This window comes from Aulostomus chinensis, chromosome 15 (genome assembly GCF_037954235.1).
Source record: "Aulostomus chinensis isolate RoL2024-O1b breed Wild chromosome 15, RoL_Achi_v1.0, whole genome shotgun sequence".
NCBI classification, from domain to species: Eukaryota; Metazoa; Chordata; class Actinopteri; order Syngnathiformes; family Aulostomidae; genus Aulostomus; species Aulostomus chinensis.
The window spans coordinates 8,091,973-8,113,775 of record NC_141334.1 but is presented as its reverse complement, the minus strand read 5'-3'; the positions used below and the strand labels follow the sequence as shown (position 1 = coordinate 8,113,775).

The window sequence follows — 21,803 nt, the reverse complement described above, 5'->3', positions numbered from 1 at the left end:
ACAGCTGCATTATCTACTCCTCTAATCTCCTATCCAGGTCATGCTGTTATGGTTTAGACCTTGGTAGAGACCATCATGGGGTGGAAAAGAGGAGGGGTACCTTGAGACAGGCTGTAAATATTCTCTATATGTTCTGCACAGCTTTTTATGACAAGCAACAGGGGGACTCGTGTGGTATGTGCAGCATAAAAGGACTGAGATGGTAAAAATACGACAAAGATGAAGTATTGAAAGGATTTACTCAACCTTCAGAGGTTTGAAATACACACAGATTGTCCTACAGTGATGAAGAGGAGATGTACTTGGGGATGATGATGATGATGTGCGGAATTTGAATGACTGCTGTTCTTACCTTGGCTGCACTGATCTGCTCCTTTCTGAACCGTTCCAGAGGCATAATCAGGACATCGTTAGCATTCTCGATCTGAGGACGTACACACGGCACACACACATACGCACGCACGCAGGCACGCACACACACACACACACACACACACACACACACACACACACACACACACACACACACACAGGGGTAAACAGAGATGAAATATTAAGCAGTGCTGGGGAAAGCACAGTATAAAAGTAGTCAATTGCATGTGTTACTTTTCAAAATCAACCCCACCCACACACCTTTTTCTTCCGGATTTTACATCACCAACTCAACCCCGTATCCAATCCAATCTCATCCGGCTTCCCACCCACATTGACGGCTAATTGTGTCCGTGCAGGCACACAACCAAACCAGCGTCCTCCATGTTGGTTTGCAATGGAAAAAACACTAAGTGGGCGCCAATAAACGGTATATAGTTGTGGGCCTGACCAACAGAATTTGAGTGATATTACAGTTAACATGTCCGGTAATGCATCCAGAATAAAAATTGCCAAGGAATTTTCTAAATTTGCATACAAAAAGGAATCGTGAGACACAAGTCATCATCAGTTCTTAGGTAGGACTGGGCTGTAACACACACCATCCCTCAATTTGATAAAAAATGAAATGTAGGTCACACTAAATTAAAGAAAACCCTGTGTGACTTTTGTATACTTTGGTTGATGTAGCAGTAAAAATATTACTTGACCTAATTAGAATGAAATTAAACCCACACTAACATGTTCACTCCAGTCTTTTAGGTGACTCACCATCCGTGTCCTCTCATCTTCTAGGTTTTGTAGGACGGCTGCAAACTCTTGAAGAGATTTGGCTAGAGACAGACAAGTTGGTGGACATGGACACAGAAGAAAGGACAAAGGAGAAGGAGAGAAGGACATTTTTACATTTCAAACAACTGAAATATGACAGAGACACACGTAAAGGGCCACAGGCATGAAGTAAAAGAGACGTGGGAGATTTGTTTCTGCTCTTGGATCCTATACAGATTTGACTTAACTCATGAAACCACCATTTACAAGCTTTGTTTCTCCGGTGCTCTGAAAGTGAACACAACTCAGTGCTGGTTCCTCCACATGCTGGCAAACGAGGAAGAGCTGCATCATTTAGGTGTAGCGTTTCCACCTCCGTCGCCTTTGCCCACACAAGAGTGTACATACGTATGAGTACATGCGGCATGTGCACTGGCATGTAAAGAAGTTGATTCCTTCATCATCATATGACAGCACGTGCGTGCACACACACACACACACACACACACACACACACACACACACACACACACACACACACACACTCTAACACACTCTGATTCTCAACATCAGACTTCAAATTAAAGGATTTTGTGCCCGAAGAAGTATGCTAGGAATGTATTAACCACAACCTTTGAAAAACTCATCAAAAGCAATTTCAGTAAGCTCAAACATTTCAGACTTTTATTCTATGTTGCTCTCCAAGGTGTAATTATTTTTGTCATTATTATTTTTACTTTTATTATATTATTATTAATGGACATGCTGGGACTGTTTGTTATGGAAGAGTGCAGTCCAGTTAAGCATCAAGCTGTTCAGGAAAGATAGCCGGAGACAGTTAAACAGCAGTGGTGGGTGGGTGGGTCAGCCTGCACAGACCAGAGCCATGAGAGGGTGTGGTGCCTGACTGCTGCTTGTTACACAGCAGGCGATTTGAACAGAGACACAGAAGGAGAGAGAAAGAGGGAGAGAGAGAATCACAAGGCCTGGATGAGTGCTCACTCTCATGCACATTAATATGATATAAATTTGACGTAATATTTCTGTTAGTCAGATTTGGGTCTGTGTAGGCGTGATGTTTCTCAAACATCAAGCAGGAGAGACACTGTAGAAACAGGATAGACTATAAATTTGCTCAATCACTTTGACTTCAAAGTCACTTTCCTCTTTTACATCACGCTACTCTGTCTTCTCCTGCCAAGTTCGTATCGGTTGACTTTGATCTACAAAGCTCTCCTCAGACTGCTTCCCTCTGATCTCTCTACAGACATGTCCAGAAAACAAAATCAATAAGGCCTCTCATTAGCATATCCTGCTAAAGTTTGTCCTCAATGTTAGAACACCAGCTGCTGACCCACCTCCTGGAATTATTAGAGTCTAAAGTTTGTCTATGAGTGCTCACATAGTGTCACCAGAATCATTTCAGAAATATTGTATGGGTGGATGATTTTTGGGGGGTTTTTTTTGGATGATTTTGGATTGTGTTTAAGTGGAAATCACGTTCACTCGTTTGTGGTTTCTGGCAGGCTTGATTTGTTTCATTGTGGTACCACTTTACATGCAGCCTTCTTGGCCAGGTCACACTAGAATCTTGGAGATTTTGCATAAATACTGTTCGAAACGGGGCTGAGCCTCTGTATGATGCTACAATCGTGCAATGTGTAACTATTCCAAGATGATAATAAAATCTGGTTCATTTGAAGCTTTTTTATGCTGATAAAACAAGCACAAATATACAGATGAATCGTTTGAAAGTGGCCTTTGACAGGGTGCTGATATGAATGTTCTATTTCAGTAACTATACAGGGCCGGGCATTGACCACAAACTATTTACAGTCTAGCGTCCGCTGCACAGTGAATGTGTCGTGTTTCATATCAGCGAGCTCACCAATGCATATCTCATCATCCGTCTCCGCGTCTCCAATGCACTGGAATTTAAAATCGTTGAGAGAGTCGGCAAACTTCCTCTTGGCTGTTGACAGACCTGAGAGATAAGACAAGAAGAAAAAGGTGATGGTTAGTGAGGACCTCCTCTACCGCGCAGGACATTTTGACAAAATCCTCTCGTGTCATATTTTATTCATAAATTCAGAAGAGATGATTCAACCACCAAGTGTGAAAAAGAGTTGCAAAAACCATCAAACAATAACCTCAGTCCGACAACTCAGGTTTAAATCTCTATTACAGTGGCAGAACAGGATTTGGGTGTCTCGGCACAACAAGATATCTGGATGTGCTGAAAATATACAGCAATGCTTCACCCAGAAAGTCTTTCAAGTACTAACAAATAGGTGTTTTGTTGAACTCACATTTTTTTCCACCTTATCACTTCTTTGTGACACCAGAGTGGAGACAGACCAAGTCACGAATAATCAGCTTGACGCTAATGACTTAAAAACATCATTTGTGCAAAAATAGTTCATGCAAAATACACACACAACTGAATTATCAGCATTGACAGGCAGAGGAAGAGATGTGAAATTCTCGCTGTTTAAATAAGCTGCAAACTGGTGTGACTGGAGAGTGAGGCGCGGCGTTTATGTCACATGTGTAGCTGCACGGCTGGAGTTGACTTCCTGAACTTCGCTCATTTGACACCTTCAGGTACCTGTTGTGGTTTTCTATGGTCTAAATATGTAGCGACTGAAAGTGAGAGCGAGTGGAAAAAGTTGAAAATTTCAAAGAGAGGCTCCCCAGTGGCGTTAGTGATGAAGTCTGACAGCTCCTAAAACGTGTGTGTGTGTGTGTGTGTGTGTGTTGCAAAGTGCAAAAAGTTCCATTAACCGTCCATCACATTAGCCAAGTGAGGCAGTGAAAAGCCTCAAACAGATGGATACTTTTCAAATAATACATGAGGCGCAAAGAGCTCCCAGGCGACTGACACTCAGCGAGTTTGGCTTTCCCTCCATTTCGACTCAAGGCAGGGTCGCCTTCTCTGCAATATTTCCTGTTGCTGGGCTGGCCAAGGTCAGCCACTGAGGGATCGGTGTGAGGAGAAAGATGTTAAGATGTTAAGCAATAACATGCTGCATCCAGGATCTTGCAGGATCTTGTTATGACACTTCCACAGAAGGATCCAAGCAGTTAAAGAAATTTAAAACTCCAACTTTTTTTGACCCTCGGCGTACTCTGTAGTTTACCGTGTAAGTAATGTTACTGCTGTCGGGTGGGGGGTGCATCCAAAATATTAAACCCTTGGGTCCCCCTCAACGTGCACACCATTGTGATGTGAATGAAGTGTGGCCTACGGGAGCGGGAGTGCTCAAAGTAATGAGAGCAAAACTAGGACAGGACGTCCATTAGCAGCACACGAGAGATGAGACATGGCTCTGTTGCTGTTTTTTCATGTTCTGCTAAAACACAGTGGTGTCAATTTCAATATCATCATTAAAATAGAAGCTCTGCAAGGGAAACTATGATGAAATAGATGTGTGCATCATAAATATTCATCTGCGAGTAACAGCACTTGCTTCTTATCCATCATATTTTCCAAAAATCCACCACATGCTGCTTTCGTTTACCGCCGTGGATACTTGCGACCTTTGTTTTTATCGCCCTGGCATTTACTTCTTAAAACTTTATCAGAGATTGCAAACAAGATCCCGACACAAGTCTCTGACCCCGCTCACACTGGCTTGCCCAAGACGTGAAGACTGAAGAAACAGAAAACCAAGCAAAAAATAAACAAATACAAGCTAAACAATCAAAACAATTGCTGCTCACTCGCAGGGTCATTATGGTGGAAAATAAATGTCTTTAGTTTTGAGAGAACAAGGAGCGTCTGTATTAACAGCAGACTATGGCCTTGTCTTGAGTTTTGAAGGCCAAGAATTTCAGCAGCTGGCAAAGTCATCGCAGAGATACAAGTGACTCAACAAGCCAGCGAAAGCTCTGCAGATATATCACCATATTAAATTACCCCGGGATGACAAAATCGTCAATAACTCACTGAAAATTGGTTTGGTTACAGGAAAGACATAATATGACTGAGAAAGTAGGTTATTAGTCAAGAGTTTGTCAGTAACTGTTGTCATAACCAATTTTTGGGGTCATTTTTGAAAAAAAAACAAAAAACAAAAACACAAAAGCTTTCTCGTCTCTGGCTTCTCAATTATGCGTGTTTTCAGATTTCTTATGTAAGCCACAGAAAACTGACTGTCAATCCACATTTTTGAATTTTTCCACATATTTTATAGAGTAATGAAACAAAGTGGCAGATCAATCAACAATGAAAATAATCACAGCTGGAAGAGAAGGCAACTTAAATGGGCGCCATTCCATGTAGGAGCTCTCCTGTTTCAAATTACGCATTTTTCACCAGAGTTTGACTTTGTGTTTCTTTTTTATTTGTGCTGATTTCTTGCTTTTGTATCCAGGAGAAAAAAAATCCCTTCATCAATGTACAATAAATGCATTCTTTTTTTTCTTTTTTTTTTAATCACTGTGTTGAATAGGCGTGCCACGAGATATAACGGCTTCTTCTTCGGTCCTCGCCCAAGTAGAATGAAAAGCATTGAGCTAATTTTTGCAGAATCCTGCTGATGAACAAACCAACAGACGTGGGTGCACAAATCTAAATCCCTTGAGAGAGATCTGACTTTCCAACACCCATCAAAGTAACCCTCCTCTTAACTGCTACACTGTCATTTTCTGCATCTCTCCTGTCTATTTCTGTCTCCTCTTGCTGATTTTCATTCACCTCCTTCATATCATAAAACTCTCTTCTATCGCCCATCTCTGCTTTGGTCTTCCACTAAAAGACTGCCAGATAGCAAGAGTGATATTTTCAGCGTGGGTGGCCTTAGCAGGGATCAAATCTGGCGGTGCTGATGTCACACTGTGTCCACTGAGCTAAACCTCCTCCTTCTACGTTCTCTACCTCCACCTCCTCCTCCTCTCATATCACACCATATCATATTTTTGGCCACCTTTTTTTGTTGTTTTTTTAACTGCTCCATCTGCAGCTGACAGTTTCTCTCAGCACCTTTAAGTGAAAATACAATTTTTTTTTTGTGCTGCGTACATCTACGCGCCGCTGGCTCTCCTGCATAAACATTCAAATAATCCACAGACCAGTAGGAAGGCAGGAGGATGCATTTTCACCCTCACATTGTGTCATATTTACTAAATGATGTAAAATCATTTCATATTTCCATCTATTTCCAAGAATACTTTTGATTTTTTTAATCCCTTCATCAATGAACATTACAGCTTTTGCATCCATTCGGGATGCACAATGGTATCGGCAACTCATCGCTATCAGCAGACATTGGTCATTCTTTCAATATATCAGTCTGATGGCCATTTTGTTCAGGTCTCTTCATCTTTGCTCGGCATAGTTCACTAAGAACGAGGAAAGAGTTCAGTAAATACATAATTCACGGGCCTCTTCAAATGTTTTGGACATAAAAGACAACTATTTCCTGTATGAAACCATTGCGTTTTCATCTGTAGTGCTTGGCAGGTCAAGAGTCATTGTTAAAGTCAAAACCAGCAGTAAACCACACATAGTTGAAGTTTGTGCACTTGTGTGTGTGCGTTCGTGAACACCTGATCCAAGGGTTTAAGACACTGGACCGGACAGTCGCGCAACAATATGAAACAGCACAGTGCGATGATAAATATATTGCAAGAAAAAATGTGTTGGTATTGTTGGCTCCAGAAGCCGTGGACGCTAGTGGGACTCTGGTGCAGCGGGACGAAGATTTTCAACCCACCAGACGACAAAAGCTGCCGACTGAGACTCTTTGGTATGTTTTGGTTCATTCCTTCCACTGGGACCGTAATCTTATGCCCATTATTCATTCCACAGTGACCTCAGCATTCTGATTTGGTGGCAGACACTTGACTGCGATGCGAGACATTAGGCTGTGATTAACTTCTTCCTCCAGGACATTTGAGTGTCTGTGCTAAGTAGTCAAGTTTAGACATTCGGGATAGTTTTTTTCCCAGCCAGAGCACTGAAGAGACAGAGACTAATTTGATGGTCCCTGGTTTATTCTCACTGCTGAAAGGAAACTACAACATTCTTCCTTCCCATTTTTTTTAAAGCAGCTCAGGGAGAAGCCATATGCTAAAATGTTTGACATCATTTCTTGTTTTTCTGAAAATAAGTTAGTGATTACCAGTAAATCACATCTCAAAGTATTACAGTACATGAATGTAACTTTCACATCCTGTTAATTTTCTTGTTAGCCACAGAAACTTTTAAGAAAATCAACAGGAAGTGAAACAGACTGTCCACAGTACATAGACGTACTGCAGAGTAAAAACACCTGGGCCATCACACACACACACACACACACACACACACACACACACACACACACACACACACACACACACACACACACACACACTAAAAGAGGAGCAGGTGCTGAGCAGGAGTGTAGGAGATACACTAGATAGAAAAGGGGGAGTGAGGACTGAAGGCCTGTGAGCTGGTTTATTTCTGCTTTTGTATATATTTGCACATCTGAATCACGGTTGACAGAAAAAAAAAATTCACAGTGTATGTTGTTTAGGGGCGACACGGTGGTGCAGTGGTTAGCACTGTTGCCTCAGAGCAAGAAGGTTCTGGGTTCAAGCCCCGGCTCCAGCACAGGATCTTTCTGTGTGGAGTCTCCATATTCTCCCTGTTCTCCCTGTTCCTGTGTGGGTTCTCTCTGGTACTCCAGCTTCGTCCCACAGTCCAAAGACATCAAGAGGGACGAGGCTGATTGATACTCTAAATTGACCTGTCCAGGGTGAACCCCAAATCTTGCTCGAAGGCTGCTGGGATAGGCTCCAGCCCCCCCGAGACCCTTAACAGGATAAGCGGAAGAGAATGGATGGATGGATGGATTTAGAGTATACAAAGGTTATTACAACGAGGAATGAAAAAGCTGTCAAATTGTCATAGATAGATAGATAGATAGATAGATAGATAGATAGATAGATAGATAGATAGCTGTCACTCTATAGCATAACTAATATTACATTTATCAAAATCCAGTCAGGCATGTGCTCAGTGAAATGATCTTAAACATAAATAAGCACAATTTTTCTCTGATGGCCTTGATGACTTTGATAAATCACCAACAAGTGACCTTAAAACATGTGAATTTAAGGCTCTGTCTGAGTTGTTGCTCAGAAAGACTGTCAACTATGACTTTGTTGTACTTGAAAAAATAATCAGTTCTATTTGCATCACGTAAGAGTGTGATGGGGGGGGGGGTGTTTAGCTTGCTTGTGTCACTGTACATTTAAGAAAACAGTGTGATGAGGTAACATGAGAGTTATTTCTGTGCATGCAAATATATCACGTATGTCATAGCACTCCCCACAGAGATGTTTTTGTTAGATACTGCCAACACTGACATACTGGGACCAACACACACACACACACACACACGCGCGCACGCACACACACACACACGCACGCACGCACGCACACACACACACGTCCATACATCTTTGCTGGAATACACACAGATTAGCCCAAAGCGGAGCACTGGTCTCACTCTCACTGTGTTTCTAAATCAAAACCATATTGTTGGCCGATACGATTCTGCAAGATCTTGCCAACACAAATGAATTACTAAAAAAACAATGAAAGAATTATGCCACAAGGACATTGTCCAGAGAATCTTTGTGCACAAAACATCTATACAGCCATCACTGACACTTTCCCACTTATAGTAGCCATTTCAATGGAATCATCTAAAACTACTGAAACGAACAAGGAACAACACAATGGAACAACAATTTGACAATGTCAAGTGACTAGCAGACAAGCTTTAAAGAGCCAGATCATCTCACTTACCCGTTAAAGAAAAAGGCAAACTTCTGACTAACTCTGGTCCATTAGACACACACTCACACACATACACACACACGCGCGCACACACACACACAGAGCGAATGACCAGCAAACAGACAATAATGATGTCGCCCCTGCTGCAGCAGAAACATTCCATCATTGGCATTGCGACGTAGGCCTGCTGTAAATGGGATAAAAATCAAGCATCTGATGTCAAATATTTCAGATATTTTAAATATGCAATATCAGATTTGAAAGCAGCTTGTGTGTGTGTTGCTTGTGTGTGTGTGTGTGTGTGTGTGTGTGCTCTTGTACTTGCTACATATTAAGGACTAGAATACGTATTTAACCAATAGAGAGGGCATTTTTGGAAAGTGAGGACATTTTAGCCGGTCCTCACACCTTCAAAGGGCCGTTTGAAGGTCAAGACTTTTAGTTTTAGCGTCGAGGTTAGAATCAGGTTCTGGTTCAGTTTAGGGTGAGGGGCTAGGGAATGTATTACGTCAATGAAAATCCTCATAAAGATATAAGTACAAGGATGTGTGTGTGTGTGGGGGGGGGGGGGGGGTCCGTCCATGTCGAAGCATAAAAGGGCAGCTGAAAAACGACTGACAGCTAAAAATATGTGACCCCGTTGACACTCGCCTCGCTATCCTCTCTCTCTCTCTCTCTCTCCCTCCCTCTCATATGACAGAATTCATTCTTCATTCATCCATTCTTCTCCCTTTCACTTCCACTTGACACAAGGACGCCGAACCAGCAGACCCTTCTCACGACAGACATTTTGACTGGTCTAAGCAGGAAAAGCGCAGGTGTAAACACTAAACATTTACAATGGCTCCATTCCATTAATTGTCCCAGGAAGCCATATCAGTGAGTGAGCACGTTCACTACCAGAGCCCTGCATCTGGGTCAGCTAAACCGCATTCAGGCATCATTAACTCAACCTTTTCCTTACACGAGTCCAAATTACTGCTGTGAAAACAGTCTATGGAGACCTACAGCAGCCACCTTTCCCGACACATGGCCTTGTAAGAGCCTTGGTGATAGAACGGGGAACATTTGACTGACACACTGGTTGAAACTCAGTATAAACAAGCTGCTGATTGATGTGAGTGATGAGCTTTCCTTCTCTCACCTGCAGGACATGCACAGCACTGCTGCAATGCTTTTAAGTGGTTGCCATGAGCGCGTGCGTGCGCACACACACACACACACACACACACACACACACACACACACACACACACACACACACACACACACACACACACACACACACACCACCCTTCTATACGCTCCCTAAATTTTACCGCTCATTTTTAAAGAGCTTCATGGATTGTCCACGTCGTACCCATCTGACCTTTTGCATTCCTCAGCCCACAATCCAAGATCACCCAGGACCTCTGACTGGTCTCTGTTCTGTGTGTGTGTGTGTGTGTGTCTGTGTGAGTGTGTGAACTCTTTTCCCATTACCACGGGGATAATACTCCCGCACCGCTCACTACCAGTCTGTTTTTCATCACCTTGACTGTCTTATACTTTCAAGAACAGTTCCACCTTGTCCGCGGTCCAAAAAACAAATCGCTGGTCTTGTTTTTCCCCACTGCTGTCCTTCCTCCAAATATTGTTTGCAACCAACCACAGGGTAGACAATCTGCTTCCTATTTACACCGAGAACATTCAGAATTGTCAGTAAGGACAGGGATTCACTGAAATGGTGCTAAAACACATGTGGATGGAGATTGTTCATGTTTAAAAATGTCATTTTTATCCTGATGAGTCTTTCAAAAGGCAGCTGTAAGACATCCGTCCTCAGGCAGAGGTCTTCTGTCTCCTCCAGGCTGAAAACTAAAGGTAGTAGAACCTTTTCTAGCAGGACCCTGAAGCTCAGGAATGAACTGCTTGAGGGAACCAGGCTGTCTGAGTGCGTGTCCTCATTTTAGTTCCGCTTAGAGACCGAAGGCTATTAAAAGGCATTTCCTCATTTATCTGAGCTGTCTTTTACTGATCATATTTGCTATAATATCCATGTTTGCTTCTATGTGTTAATTCTGTGTTTTTCTCCCACTGTAAAAGTATTCTGTAACAGTATTGTGAGAGGTGCTATACAAATCCAACTGTTGTTAATAGCAGCAGTTGTAGCATATTTTGAATCTTGTTTGGGAGTACACCTAATTTTGGTCGTCTGCTCCCCAGAACAAGTTCTATTTACAAAAACAGGTTCCTTTGCCCAGCTTTTGTTGTCTTTAAATGTGCTACAGAATTAAACTTGATTCCTTCATCTTTCTACATTTTCCTGTTCCCTCCTTTCTCATCTATTCCTCGAAGAGAGTTTAAGTGCCTCTAAGTTGCCGATCTCGTGACGCAGGTGACGAGGACGCAGAGTGTGCTGGTCGCATTCTTTGTTTGTGCTTCAACAATGACATTTGAAGGACAGTGGTTAGGATACCGCTGGAATGTGGCATCCTGCTTCCAAACACTCAGGGAAACAGCCCTCCATACACACACACACACACACAGGCACGCACACACACACACACACACACACAAATATAGGACAGTGGAAGTTACACAAAAGGAATCTGTAATTAACCACAACCATGGGCAACAACGGCTGCTATGTGTATCAACTCACAAACCCACCACACACACACACACACACACACACACACACACACATACACAGTCAAAAGAATGGGCCTGTGTGATATCAACAGGATATCCAGCAGTAGCTTGAAATCTACAGTAGCTTTGTTCAACCAGCATGTGAATAGAAACACTCTTCAGCGAGTGGCACACAAACACACACATTAACACTATTCATGTGTGAAGACAAAGACAGATTTCAGTCCCTCTGAGTCTTTCTAAGACCCAGCAGTCAAGCACAGGGGAAGAATGAGTGAAAGGAATCCTTAAAAAAAAAAAACAACCCTTAACGCATTATGCATGTTACATTACTGACACACTTAATTGGGAACATTAAGTTCTCCATAAAATCTCATATGATTGACAGATGTGAGAGTCAGGCGATGTTTGATCTTCTCATCTCATTTCTTCTAATCTTTGAATGGTCCATAATGAACAAAAAAGATGTTTCTGTTTATTTTTTTCAATGATTATTATTATATAAGCGACTAAATTTAACTGAACAAAGTTCTTGGAACGGGCAAAGTTTTTAATCTGTATATTTATAGTGACTGAGCCTACGACATCATCTTCCTTTGGGAGGATTGAGATGTTAAAAGTACTGGGACAAACTAATATTCCATCCATCCATTTTCTAAGTGTCGGGGGGGGGGGGGGGCTATCCCAGCTGACATTGGGTGAGAGACGGGGTTCAACCTGGACGGGTTGCCAGTCCATCACAGGACCATCAGGAGTAATTAGGGGTTCAGTATCTTGCTCAACAAAGACCAGGGGAAGTGAGGATCAAACCAGTGACCCTTCGGTTGTTAGACGGTCACGCTACCGCCAAGTCATGCCATCCCTAATATTCATAATAATAATAATAACGATAATAATGTGCTGTTAGAGCATGAATAAGTCAGTGTTTCTGTTTAAACAGAGGACAGTTAATGATGTGGTCTACTGATGGGACTCAGAAAACATTTCCACGCAAAGGAATGTGGCCACATGTGATCCAGCCCACCAATGCAATTGTGCTATCAGATCTGTGTGCGTGTGTATGTATGTGTGTGTGTGTGTTTGTGTGTGTGTGTTTGTGTGTATGTATGTGTGTGTGTGTGTGTGTGTGTGTGTGTGTGTGTGTGTGTGTGTGTGTGTGTGCGTGCATGTTAATCTCAGGTCTGGACTAAGCCTAAGGTTTAAAACACATTGGTGATGTTCATTATTTATAAATCTATGTCTAATTAAGAAGATAGACTGATGTGACCCCCCCCCCCCACACGCACACACACACACATACAAACACACACTCACAGAGCACCTGACAAGCTTTCGTGCAAGAGAGAATATAAGTTGAGTCGGACATACAGTCAAGAGGAAGAGGTGCTTTCAGGCTAACAGAAAGCACAGAAGCAGAAGTGTGAAGGAGGAAAAAGAAGAGGAAGAAGAGATGCCTATTTTTTCAGGCGTCGCCTTGGTGATTGCAGGTTGGGGAGGAAGCAGGGGTCAAAGGTCACTCTTCGTCTGTCCATTCTGCTCTGTCAGCTTTAAGGGAGGCAGACTGGATTGGTGTCTCATCACTCTTCTTGTGCCTACAGTGCAGCATATACGGGCGGATTAAGGTCAAATCTGCCTGTGAATGGAGATCGTGTTACAGACTCATATTTCAGGACCATCATCCGCCTGTAATACGATCCACTAACACAGCTGGAGAACAGTGGAGAAAGAGCTCACCGGTGCTCAGTAATATTAAGTCCCCACCATGTAATACGTCCTCCTATGGTTCCAGAAAGCGGCACAAAGTGGGTTAATGTTTAGAGGTTAAAGGTGGATTATGAACCGCAGTAGAATCACATTCAGCTTCTTCACAGCATGTAATATTGTGGTATTTATTTTATGACCGACTGGAAATGTGGTATGCGTGAGTTTGTTTCAAACACAAGAGTCCATTTTGAAGTTTTGTTGTAGCACAAGAAAAATCACAACCAATACCGTAGCCACAATCCGCAACTGAGAGATGGACTTTGTAGGACAAACGTCACTTCAGACACTGAACAAGAGACAGAGTCTGGCTGAGAAATCCAAAGAACAGAAAAAGAGTTTATATATTTTATCTCATCTCTTTCCAACAGCTAAACTGGCTGCCTGTACACTACATATGTCTCCAGGACAGGCTGCTGCCAAGATGCTGGAGACAACCTGCAGGCTGTTTCTAACACACAAACATCCCTGCATCCATGCATGCTAGCACAAACTCACAGGAGGCTGTTGGCAGGTTACTGATGTATAAGTACCAATGCCGAAACAGTTAGCTGAGTCATAATTACCCAACAGATCAATCCTTCTAATTTTGTTTAATTATTGGAAATCGTTCCTGATCTGGAATCCAAGGTCAGGACTTTAACAAGTAGTGCGCAGGAAGCTTTCAGATCCTTTTAATTACTGGATTTTTATGCCTTTATTTCAAAGATGTTATAAATTGATGGAGGAAAGACGGAGGGATGATTTGCCGTGAATCTGCCTGATCCAAAATTTAAATCATCTAAAAAATTTCAACTCAGTTAACTCAAAAAAAGAATGTACATTTGTGGCCATATCATAAATTAAAGTATGTCAAGTCAACACCCCAAATCACAAATCACGGTTAACACTTTACACTGCACTCTGTACAGGTTACATCATCCTCTTAGACCCTCCGTTTGAAGAAGGAAAGAAATACTCCAAAAACCCCTTTTTAACGAGGAAAAAGAGGAAGAAAGAGCAGGAAGCTACTCAAAGGGACAGACGTAACACAGATACAGCAGATGAGCAACGCAGTAACACTTGATGACGAAAAAATCATGATTCAAAAAAATTAAGAAATAAAACTAAACAAAAAATAAATTAAAATATCGTTTGAAAAAAAGCTGCTTTTACATTACATAACATTGATCAGTATTTGTTGTTAATTGAACTCGAACTAAAGCTTGAATTTTCTAAAGTAGGTAGGTGAACTGCTGGTGATGCAGTGTGACGTTAAATCCCAGCTCGGTGTCACATTAACCACATGGCTCCACTTTACATTTGGACAACAGTGACCATGTAGCCTCCTTCCAAAGCTGATCCAAAACCAAAATGTACCTATGTGTCAACTGTCTGAGCTGAGGGAAATGTCAAAAACACACTGCGCGCGCACAGACACACACACACACACACACACACACACACACACACACACACACACACACACACACACAAAAGCTGTCTCCATGTAACTCTCAATCACATACTAATTGCCACCACTTGTGTAAATATTCCTGCCAGTGGTTTAACTACAAGTTGACACACAGAGCTGAAGTGCAGCAGTCCAACCCGCCGCTGACCTCTGACAGCACTGCACACTTGCAAATGTATCTACAACACACATTCAACCAAACAAGGCAATGGAAAATGAGTTAAAAGGAAGCCACAATTTAGTACTTCCATTTGCTATGAGGAGAGACTGGAGCTACATGCATCCATCCATTTTCTACCACTTATCCTACTAAGGTTTGTGGGGGGTGGAGCCTATCCCTGCAGCTTTCGGGTGAGAGGTGGGGTTCACCCTGGACAGGTCACCAGTCCATCGCAGGGCCAACACATAGAGACAGACAACCATTCACACTCACAGTCACAGTTACGGTCAATTTAGAGTATCAATCAGCCTCGTCCCCTCTTGATGTCTTTGGACTGTGGGAGGAAGCTGGAGTACCAGAGAGAACCCACGCAGGAACAGGGAGAACATGCAGACTCCACACTGAAAGATCCCGTGCTCGAACCCGGAACCTTCTTGCTGTGAGGCGACCTTCAAGTATGTCTGACTTTGTTCACTAGATCAAACCAAAAAGTAGGATTTATATCTTCATCTTCACTTTTCTTTCACTTCCAGTTCCTTTTTCAAACCCACATAATTACCATCTTCATTCCCATAAGCCCAGAGCATTTGTAATCTGGTGACAAAAATGTTTATATGAACAGATTAAGAACACTTGTTCTCATATTTACAGGAACAATGTTGTGAAAACCTTTGTATGTTTGCCATGAGCAGCTCTGTGGCCCATAAACACTGCTAAACTACAATGGAACTCCCTCACATGTTGGCATCATGACAGCTGACACACACACACACACACACACACACACACACACACACACACACACACACACACACACACTCGTTAGCCTGCATTTGCAATCACTTATAAAAGCAAACATGAGCCAACACATGACACAGCACTAGGGCTGACAATGTTACCCCACCACCCAAACAAACACACACACACACTGATAACACTCCCTTTGTCTCTGCAGATGGCTTTCATCATATCTGAATGTGTCTGTGTTTATAAATTTCAGTGTGTACGTGTGTGTGTGTGCACGCGCATGCACGTCTGTTAATTGCTATACTTTGTTTATTGTCCAGCTGTCTTGACAGATGTTGCACCCGAACCCAGAGAAATATGCAAATATATAGTAGTTGAAAATCGATAGCAACACGTGCACACACACATGCACACACACACACACGCACGCATACATCTTCACTCTTGTTTAATAGGGGTCAAACTGCCCATCCCAGTGAAGAATATCATGGAAGGAATTTAAGGGAGGAGCAAGAGAAAACTGGAAATGCACGAGAGAGCGCAGCATTCAGCCAAGGATCGCCCACCTCGTTATTACACACTGACGCGCAGCTGAAACCATCACTTTCATATCAATATATTGATACGTAATTTATAAAACTTAATTCTTTCATAAAGATCCCTGTAATATATCCTTACTGTGATATGGCACAGACAACAGGACACTTGGCGCTATGTAGTTCCACTCAAGAGTAGCTTGTTTTTGAGTTATCTTGCTAAAAGAAAGAAAAAAATCCTGCTGTTGACGACTTCCTCCTTCGCCCGTGCTGCACCCCTTCAACGTGTTTGCGGGAAAATCAGCAGTGTTTTTTTTTTTTAAATACAGATAATAATTTAACAGATAATCAAAGAACAGAAACAAATGGCACCCATCACATTACCCTCAGTCTGAGACCAAAAAAGAAAACAGGTTAAATAATGAGGACATTCTAACAAGTCCCACATGGATTATTAAGTCAGTGACACACAGTCTTTCCGTCAGAGTAGTAGTTTGCTCATCTGGAACTGGATGAATGGTGGTCAGAGGCCAACAAGCTGATTAACAATGACTAAATAAAGCCTGTGAACAAAAGGAGCCTTACAATGAATCCAGGCTAGAATGAACTGAGAGCTAGAGGGTGAAGGAGGGAGGGTTGGGGGGTGTAAGAGGAAAAAAGTCATATAGTTTTACTGAGGGATGGGGGGGATGAACTGTAAGGAGATATGAACTGTTTATGTCTCAGTTTAAGGAGTCAAAGAGGAGGACGAGTAAAAATATATTGTACAGTTGGAGACACGCTCAGAGAAGAGTAGCGAGGGGGACCATCCGATATTTATTACCTCCACCGAGGAGGTTGTGTTTTCGCTAGCTTTTGTCTGTTCGACTGTCAGCAGGATTGCATGAAAAAAGTGGCGGAGGAGTGCCGAACGGTTGAGGAAGAATCTATTAAAATATCACCTGGACTGTCCAGATCCTTCCCAAATTAGGACAGAAATGCCTTAAAAGTTTGGCGATGGGCGACCGCGAAGACATGACGTGCTGTTACCATGGCGACGTAGCCAATTATGCCGTGAAAACATATCACAACTACACGGCCATATCTTTTTCAAACTTCACAGGTTTGGTGAGTGTCCCAGCCTGAAGGTATCGACAAGCTGAATTTAAGGTGTGGCGCCACCTAGCAGTTACAGGGTGTAGTCTTCATGTGATGTATCGTGCGTGTTCACTCTCAAAATCCAAATGTTATCAGGTTTCGCTACACTTCTATTTTATATTCCTCTATTAGCTGCTCATTGCTGCCTGCAGCTTAAATTGGCGGCCCAAACTCTACTGTGCCGGGTGATGCACAATCTTAAAATTATTTCTTTTGTCAAATGAAAAATCCAAAGACGTTACATTTCTACAGAGCATCTTTTATGTAAGTCATGTAGCAAACAGTAAACTGTTATTTAACCAGGTACAAAAACCAAAATAAAAAAAAAGTCTGACTTGTTGTTGACTCTATAATTGACTCTAATGGAGAATCGATGACATTGTCCATCTGGGACACTATCTGCAAAGCTCTGGGAGAGAAAGGCAGGAACACTGTACATCATTGAGGCTTTCATGCTCTCCCTCCCCTTGTCCCAGGCCAAATAGCGACTGTGTCCTAGCAACGGGCACAAAGAAGCCAGGCCACCACAAGAAAGAAGTTCAGTTTCTCTTCCTCTCTTTTTTTTTCTAAGTGTCTTAAATTTCTTCCTCTTTTTTTATATGTCTTTCATCTTTATTTCCCTATTTTTGTAACTTCAGTCATTTTCTCTTCTGGTTAAAACACTGTGTGAGTGAGACAGTCGTCATGTTTGGTCGGTCACTTATCAGCTTCTCTCACTTTTATGCTCTGTCACCCTATTGCCCCCCCACCCCCAACTTCCCTCCCTCATTTATTCTCTTTAACCCCCTTCAACCTCTCTCTCCCTCTCTCTCTCTCTCCCTCTCTGGTCTTTTCTGCCACGCCTGCTGCTGACACAGCGAACAGAGACAACAGGGGAGGTTTTCCTCTTTCTCTCTTTTAAAAAGAGTGTTTGTGGGGTGAAATTGTCCTGCCGACCGCCGGCTGCCGCTGGAAAAATCCACAGCAGGAATGTGGGATGATCTCACTTGGCTTCCAAGTGGACGACACAGAGCCAGAAATGCCCTGCTCTGGCTAAAACTGACCTTATAATTTAAAGGAAATCACCAAGTCTTCAAGCAGTTGTATAAGATTGTTGTTACAAGAGGAAAACACAGATGCCGCAAACATCCAGAGTCCTGTGTATCATTTGCTCCTGAACTCCAGTCATGGTGTTGACATAGTCAGCAACAAGCACTACACCACTAATGTATTAGCGTCTAAAACTAAAACAACTTAACACAAACCCCAAAAATGTAGGTTTGCTTATTATTTGCTTTGGATGAGCAATCACCCACCATGTCACAAGTTATACCACTTTAGGTTTCTGCTATAAACTTCTCGTGAAACAGACAGATTTAGTAGTAAATAAACATGAAAACAATCCATTTCCCACAGCAAGGAGGGGATGTTTTCATCTGCATCTAATGCTTTGTTTGTCTGCACATCTGTCAGCAGGATTACACAAAAACTACCAAGCTTGGTGGAGGGGTGAACCACTGCCTAGGAAGAAGAGGAAGAAGAAGAATTAGAAGAAGAAGACAAGAAGAAGAAGAAGACAAGAAGAAGAAGAAGAAGAAGAAGAAGAAGAAGGAGAAGAAGCCATTCTTCTGTTCAACGGTTCTCAAGTTTATTCATGACTTTCTTATGAAAAGTTGCAGCAGTATTTCCTTGAAGTTTGTTTGTTGAGTTTATTTTTACATATTTCAAATAGTTTTGATCGAGTTTGTTGATTTCAGTTTTTATTATTTCCAAGAAGTCATTAAGTGTGCTGTGTGTACTTTGAGTTAACAAGAAACGAGCTCAGAATTTTTACCACAGGACACAGAGGGACCGTTGACGAGGGTGATAAGAAGAGGAAAAACACTTAACTACTGCAGATCTACGGAAGGGTTATGACATCCGCTGTAAGCATGACGGATGTCACCAGAAAATGTTTTGTTTCTTTCCCTCTTTGTCCCAGTCTTATTGTCAAAATCTGTTGTTTCCTTCAAAAATCGCATGACAACAAAACAGAAATCTCAAATTAATGCTCCAGCAGACACTAGTGTTATATTATATTATATTATCAGCAAGTATGCCAGCCATGAATTAAAGCCTCTTGATTTTAAGGAATTACTTTCTCAGTCTGTAGCGATAAAAGTTAGACAAAACAAGCAGATTGAAGACATCATTTTTGGGCTCCAGGAAATTGCAATGTGCATCATTCACAGTTTCTGGCACTTTAAAGACCATGATGGTTTAGAGGATTGTATTGTACAAGTTTATGATTAATCCCTAACAGCAGCTATTGGGAGTTGCAGCCCTTAAGCTGACCAGTGGTGCTTCCCTCCTCAGAAAAACTTATTTTACAGCACTCCCGGATGACTATGATTTAACTTTGGGGCCCTTTTCAAAACAGGAAATATAAGAGAATATATGACCTTCCCTTACACTGAGCTGACGGCAAGTACAGAGACCACAGGATGATTGAACAAACCAACAAACACGCACTAAAGAGGGAAACGAAGCCTCTCGGGTGGACAAGGTGAGAAACATAGAGCAAGAAAAAAAAAAAGAGCCAGGAGGTGACGGAGTAGTTTTCCTTCTGCTGCAGCTTGCTGTGTGTTTTAAAGCTGCCTGAATGACTCTGTTGTCCCTCTTGTGCTGGTACTAGACAAACTGCATGCCATTCCAACACAAACAGTGGAAAAAGAACATTCAGTCTTTATCATAATGTCAAGAGGTGGCAAATAAATCATATTAGAGCAACAATGCTAAGGCAACAGCTTTTCCAAAAGACATTTTCTTCCTAATGCAGTGTTCTCAAATACAGAAGCAAAACAATTGAAGTGCTTGAGTCTTATTTAGGTCCTCATGATGACATAACATAACATAACATGATAACTATTACTAAAACATTTATTAACCCCAAGACAATGCAGCAGGTCTTCTAGCTCTGTTGTGTACATGATGGATCTGACCAGTATGGCGGGAGTGGTGATCGGGAAAGAGAAGAGAAAAGAGGGTGGAAACCACACTAACCAGATTAGTGCCAGTCTGCAAATAGCCTCCATCCACTTCCTCCCATTTGCCGGACACAAATCTGACCTCTGTTCAACTCAACGTGCACAAAAGAGCTTCCAAAAACTACACGTATAAACGTGGTGAAATATTTGGTGCACTTCATACTATAAAGGGGCCGTGTGTAGGATTCAGAGACATCTTATGATTGTATAATAGTGTGCTTTTGTTAGTGTATTATCACTTCAAACTAAGGATTGTGTTTTTACTAGTGCAGCATTAGAGTTGGGGTTTCCGGCACAACTTCACCAACTTTCAAGGTGCTTGAAGCATGGCATCAAAGGCTCCAGCGACACTCGCAGTATATCGAACAACTCTACTTATTTTCTAAGTATTAATTTAAAACAACTCATTGTAAAAGACACATTTTGGAACCAGGATATTTTTTAAAAAAAACTACATTTTAAAGCAAGACTACACAAAACCATTCAAAGAAAAATACTCCTTCATTCTCTTTGGAGACAGACTTTTTGTATAAAACATCAAAAATGCTTCCCTCCTTAATCGTGTAAAATTGACATTGGCACCTCTTTGACTGGGTTTTATCACTTCCTTGCTAGGAAAAAGCAAAGAAGTCATGGGATGCTTCATTTCATTAAAACGTCTTGCAACAGGAGTGGTAATGTCATTCCTTTTAATGGCACTCCTGTGTTCACTGATTAGTGTAGAATTAGCATCTATATTGAAAGGAGTGGGTCGCCTAACGTACATCCCGGGCTTCTGTGGATGCAACACGGGGGGCTGCATGTGTGCTGGTTGCCTTATTTGTTTTGTCATGTTTGTTTACATTTTTTTTTAATCAAGTAGTAACCTACAGTACAGGAGCTACCCCATCTCTGAACAAGTGAAGTAGTGTTCTGCTCTGTTTTCACTGTGGTTTTAATTTCTTTCTTTTTTTTTTTTTCCAGTGTAACTATGTTTGTAAGCGAATGCATTTGCACAGCAGTCTTATTGTTTACACCAGCTGGTCGGTGGAACTGGTCGGCAAACCATCACGACCACAACAGCAAAGCCAGAATCTATGAGGGCACGCAGAGGATGCAGATGGGGAAACGAAGCAACAGGGGGGAGAGAGCCGCGTCACAATAACGAAGGCTTCAACTGTATCCCCGAACTAGCAGTCTTGCGGCAACATCTGACGAAGCGTGCTTCGCCATTTATTGCAACTAAGTCACGGTGAAAGTTGGAAGCAGCAGTCGTGTAGACGCAGCCCCTGGAGACGGCTGTTAAACCAGGGCTGCGCGTACATCTGACAGCACTTGATTTTAACACATATTTGGGACTTCCACAAGTACAAGTACATTTTGGCCATAGCTGATGAAGGAAAGAAACTAGGGAGAGAAACAGAGCGCATCTAGATGGAGGTACAAAACTCAT

At 42.1% G+C, this 21,803-nt stretch overlaps 1 protein-coding gene across 3 annotated transcripts in view; it reads right to left on the bottom strand.

The window, feature by feature from the left end:
* Positions 1–21,803, bottom strand: part of LOC147248501 (rho GTPase-activating protein 26-like) — an 86,212-nt gene that overhangs the window by 45,261 nt on the left and 19,148 nt on the right. For all 3 annotated transcript variants that reach the window (XM_086179370.1, XM_086179371.1, XM_086179372.1), the window contains 3 exons: positions 3,032–3,127; positions 1,144–1,205; positions 353–424 (listed from right to left, as the gene is read on the bottom strand). In XM_086179370.1, coding sequence (XP_086035496.1) covers positions 353–424; positions 1,144–1,205; positions 3,032–3,127 — 230 coding nt within the window. The remainder of the gene's footprint in view (positions 1–352; positions 425–1,143; positions 1,206–3,031; positions 3,128–21,803) is intronic.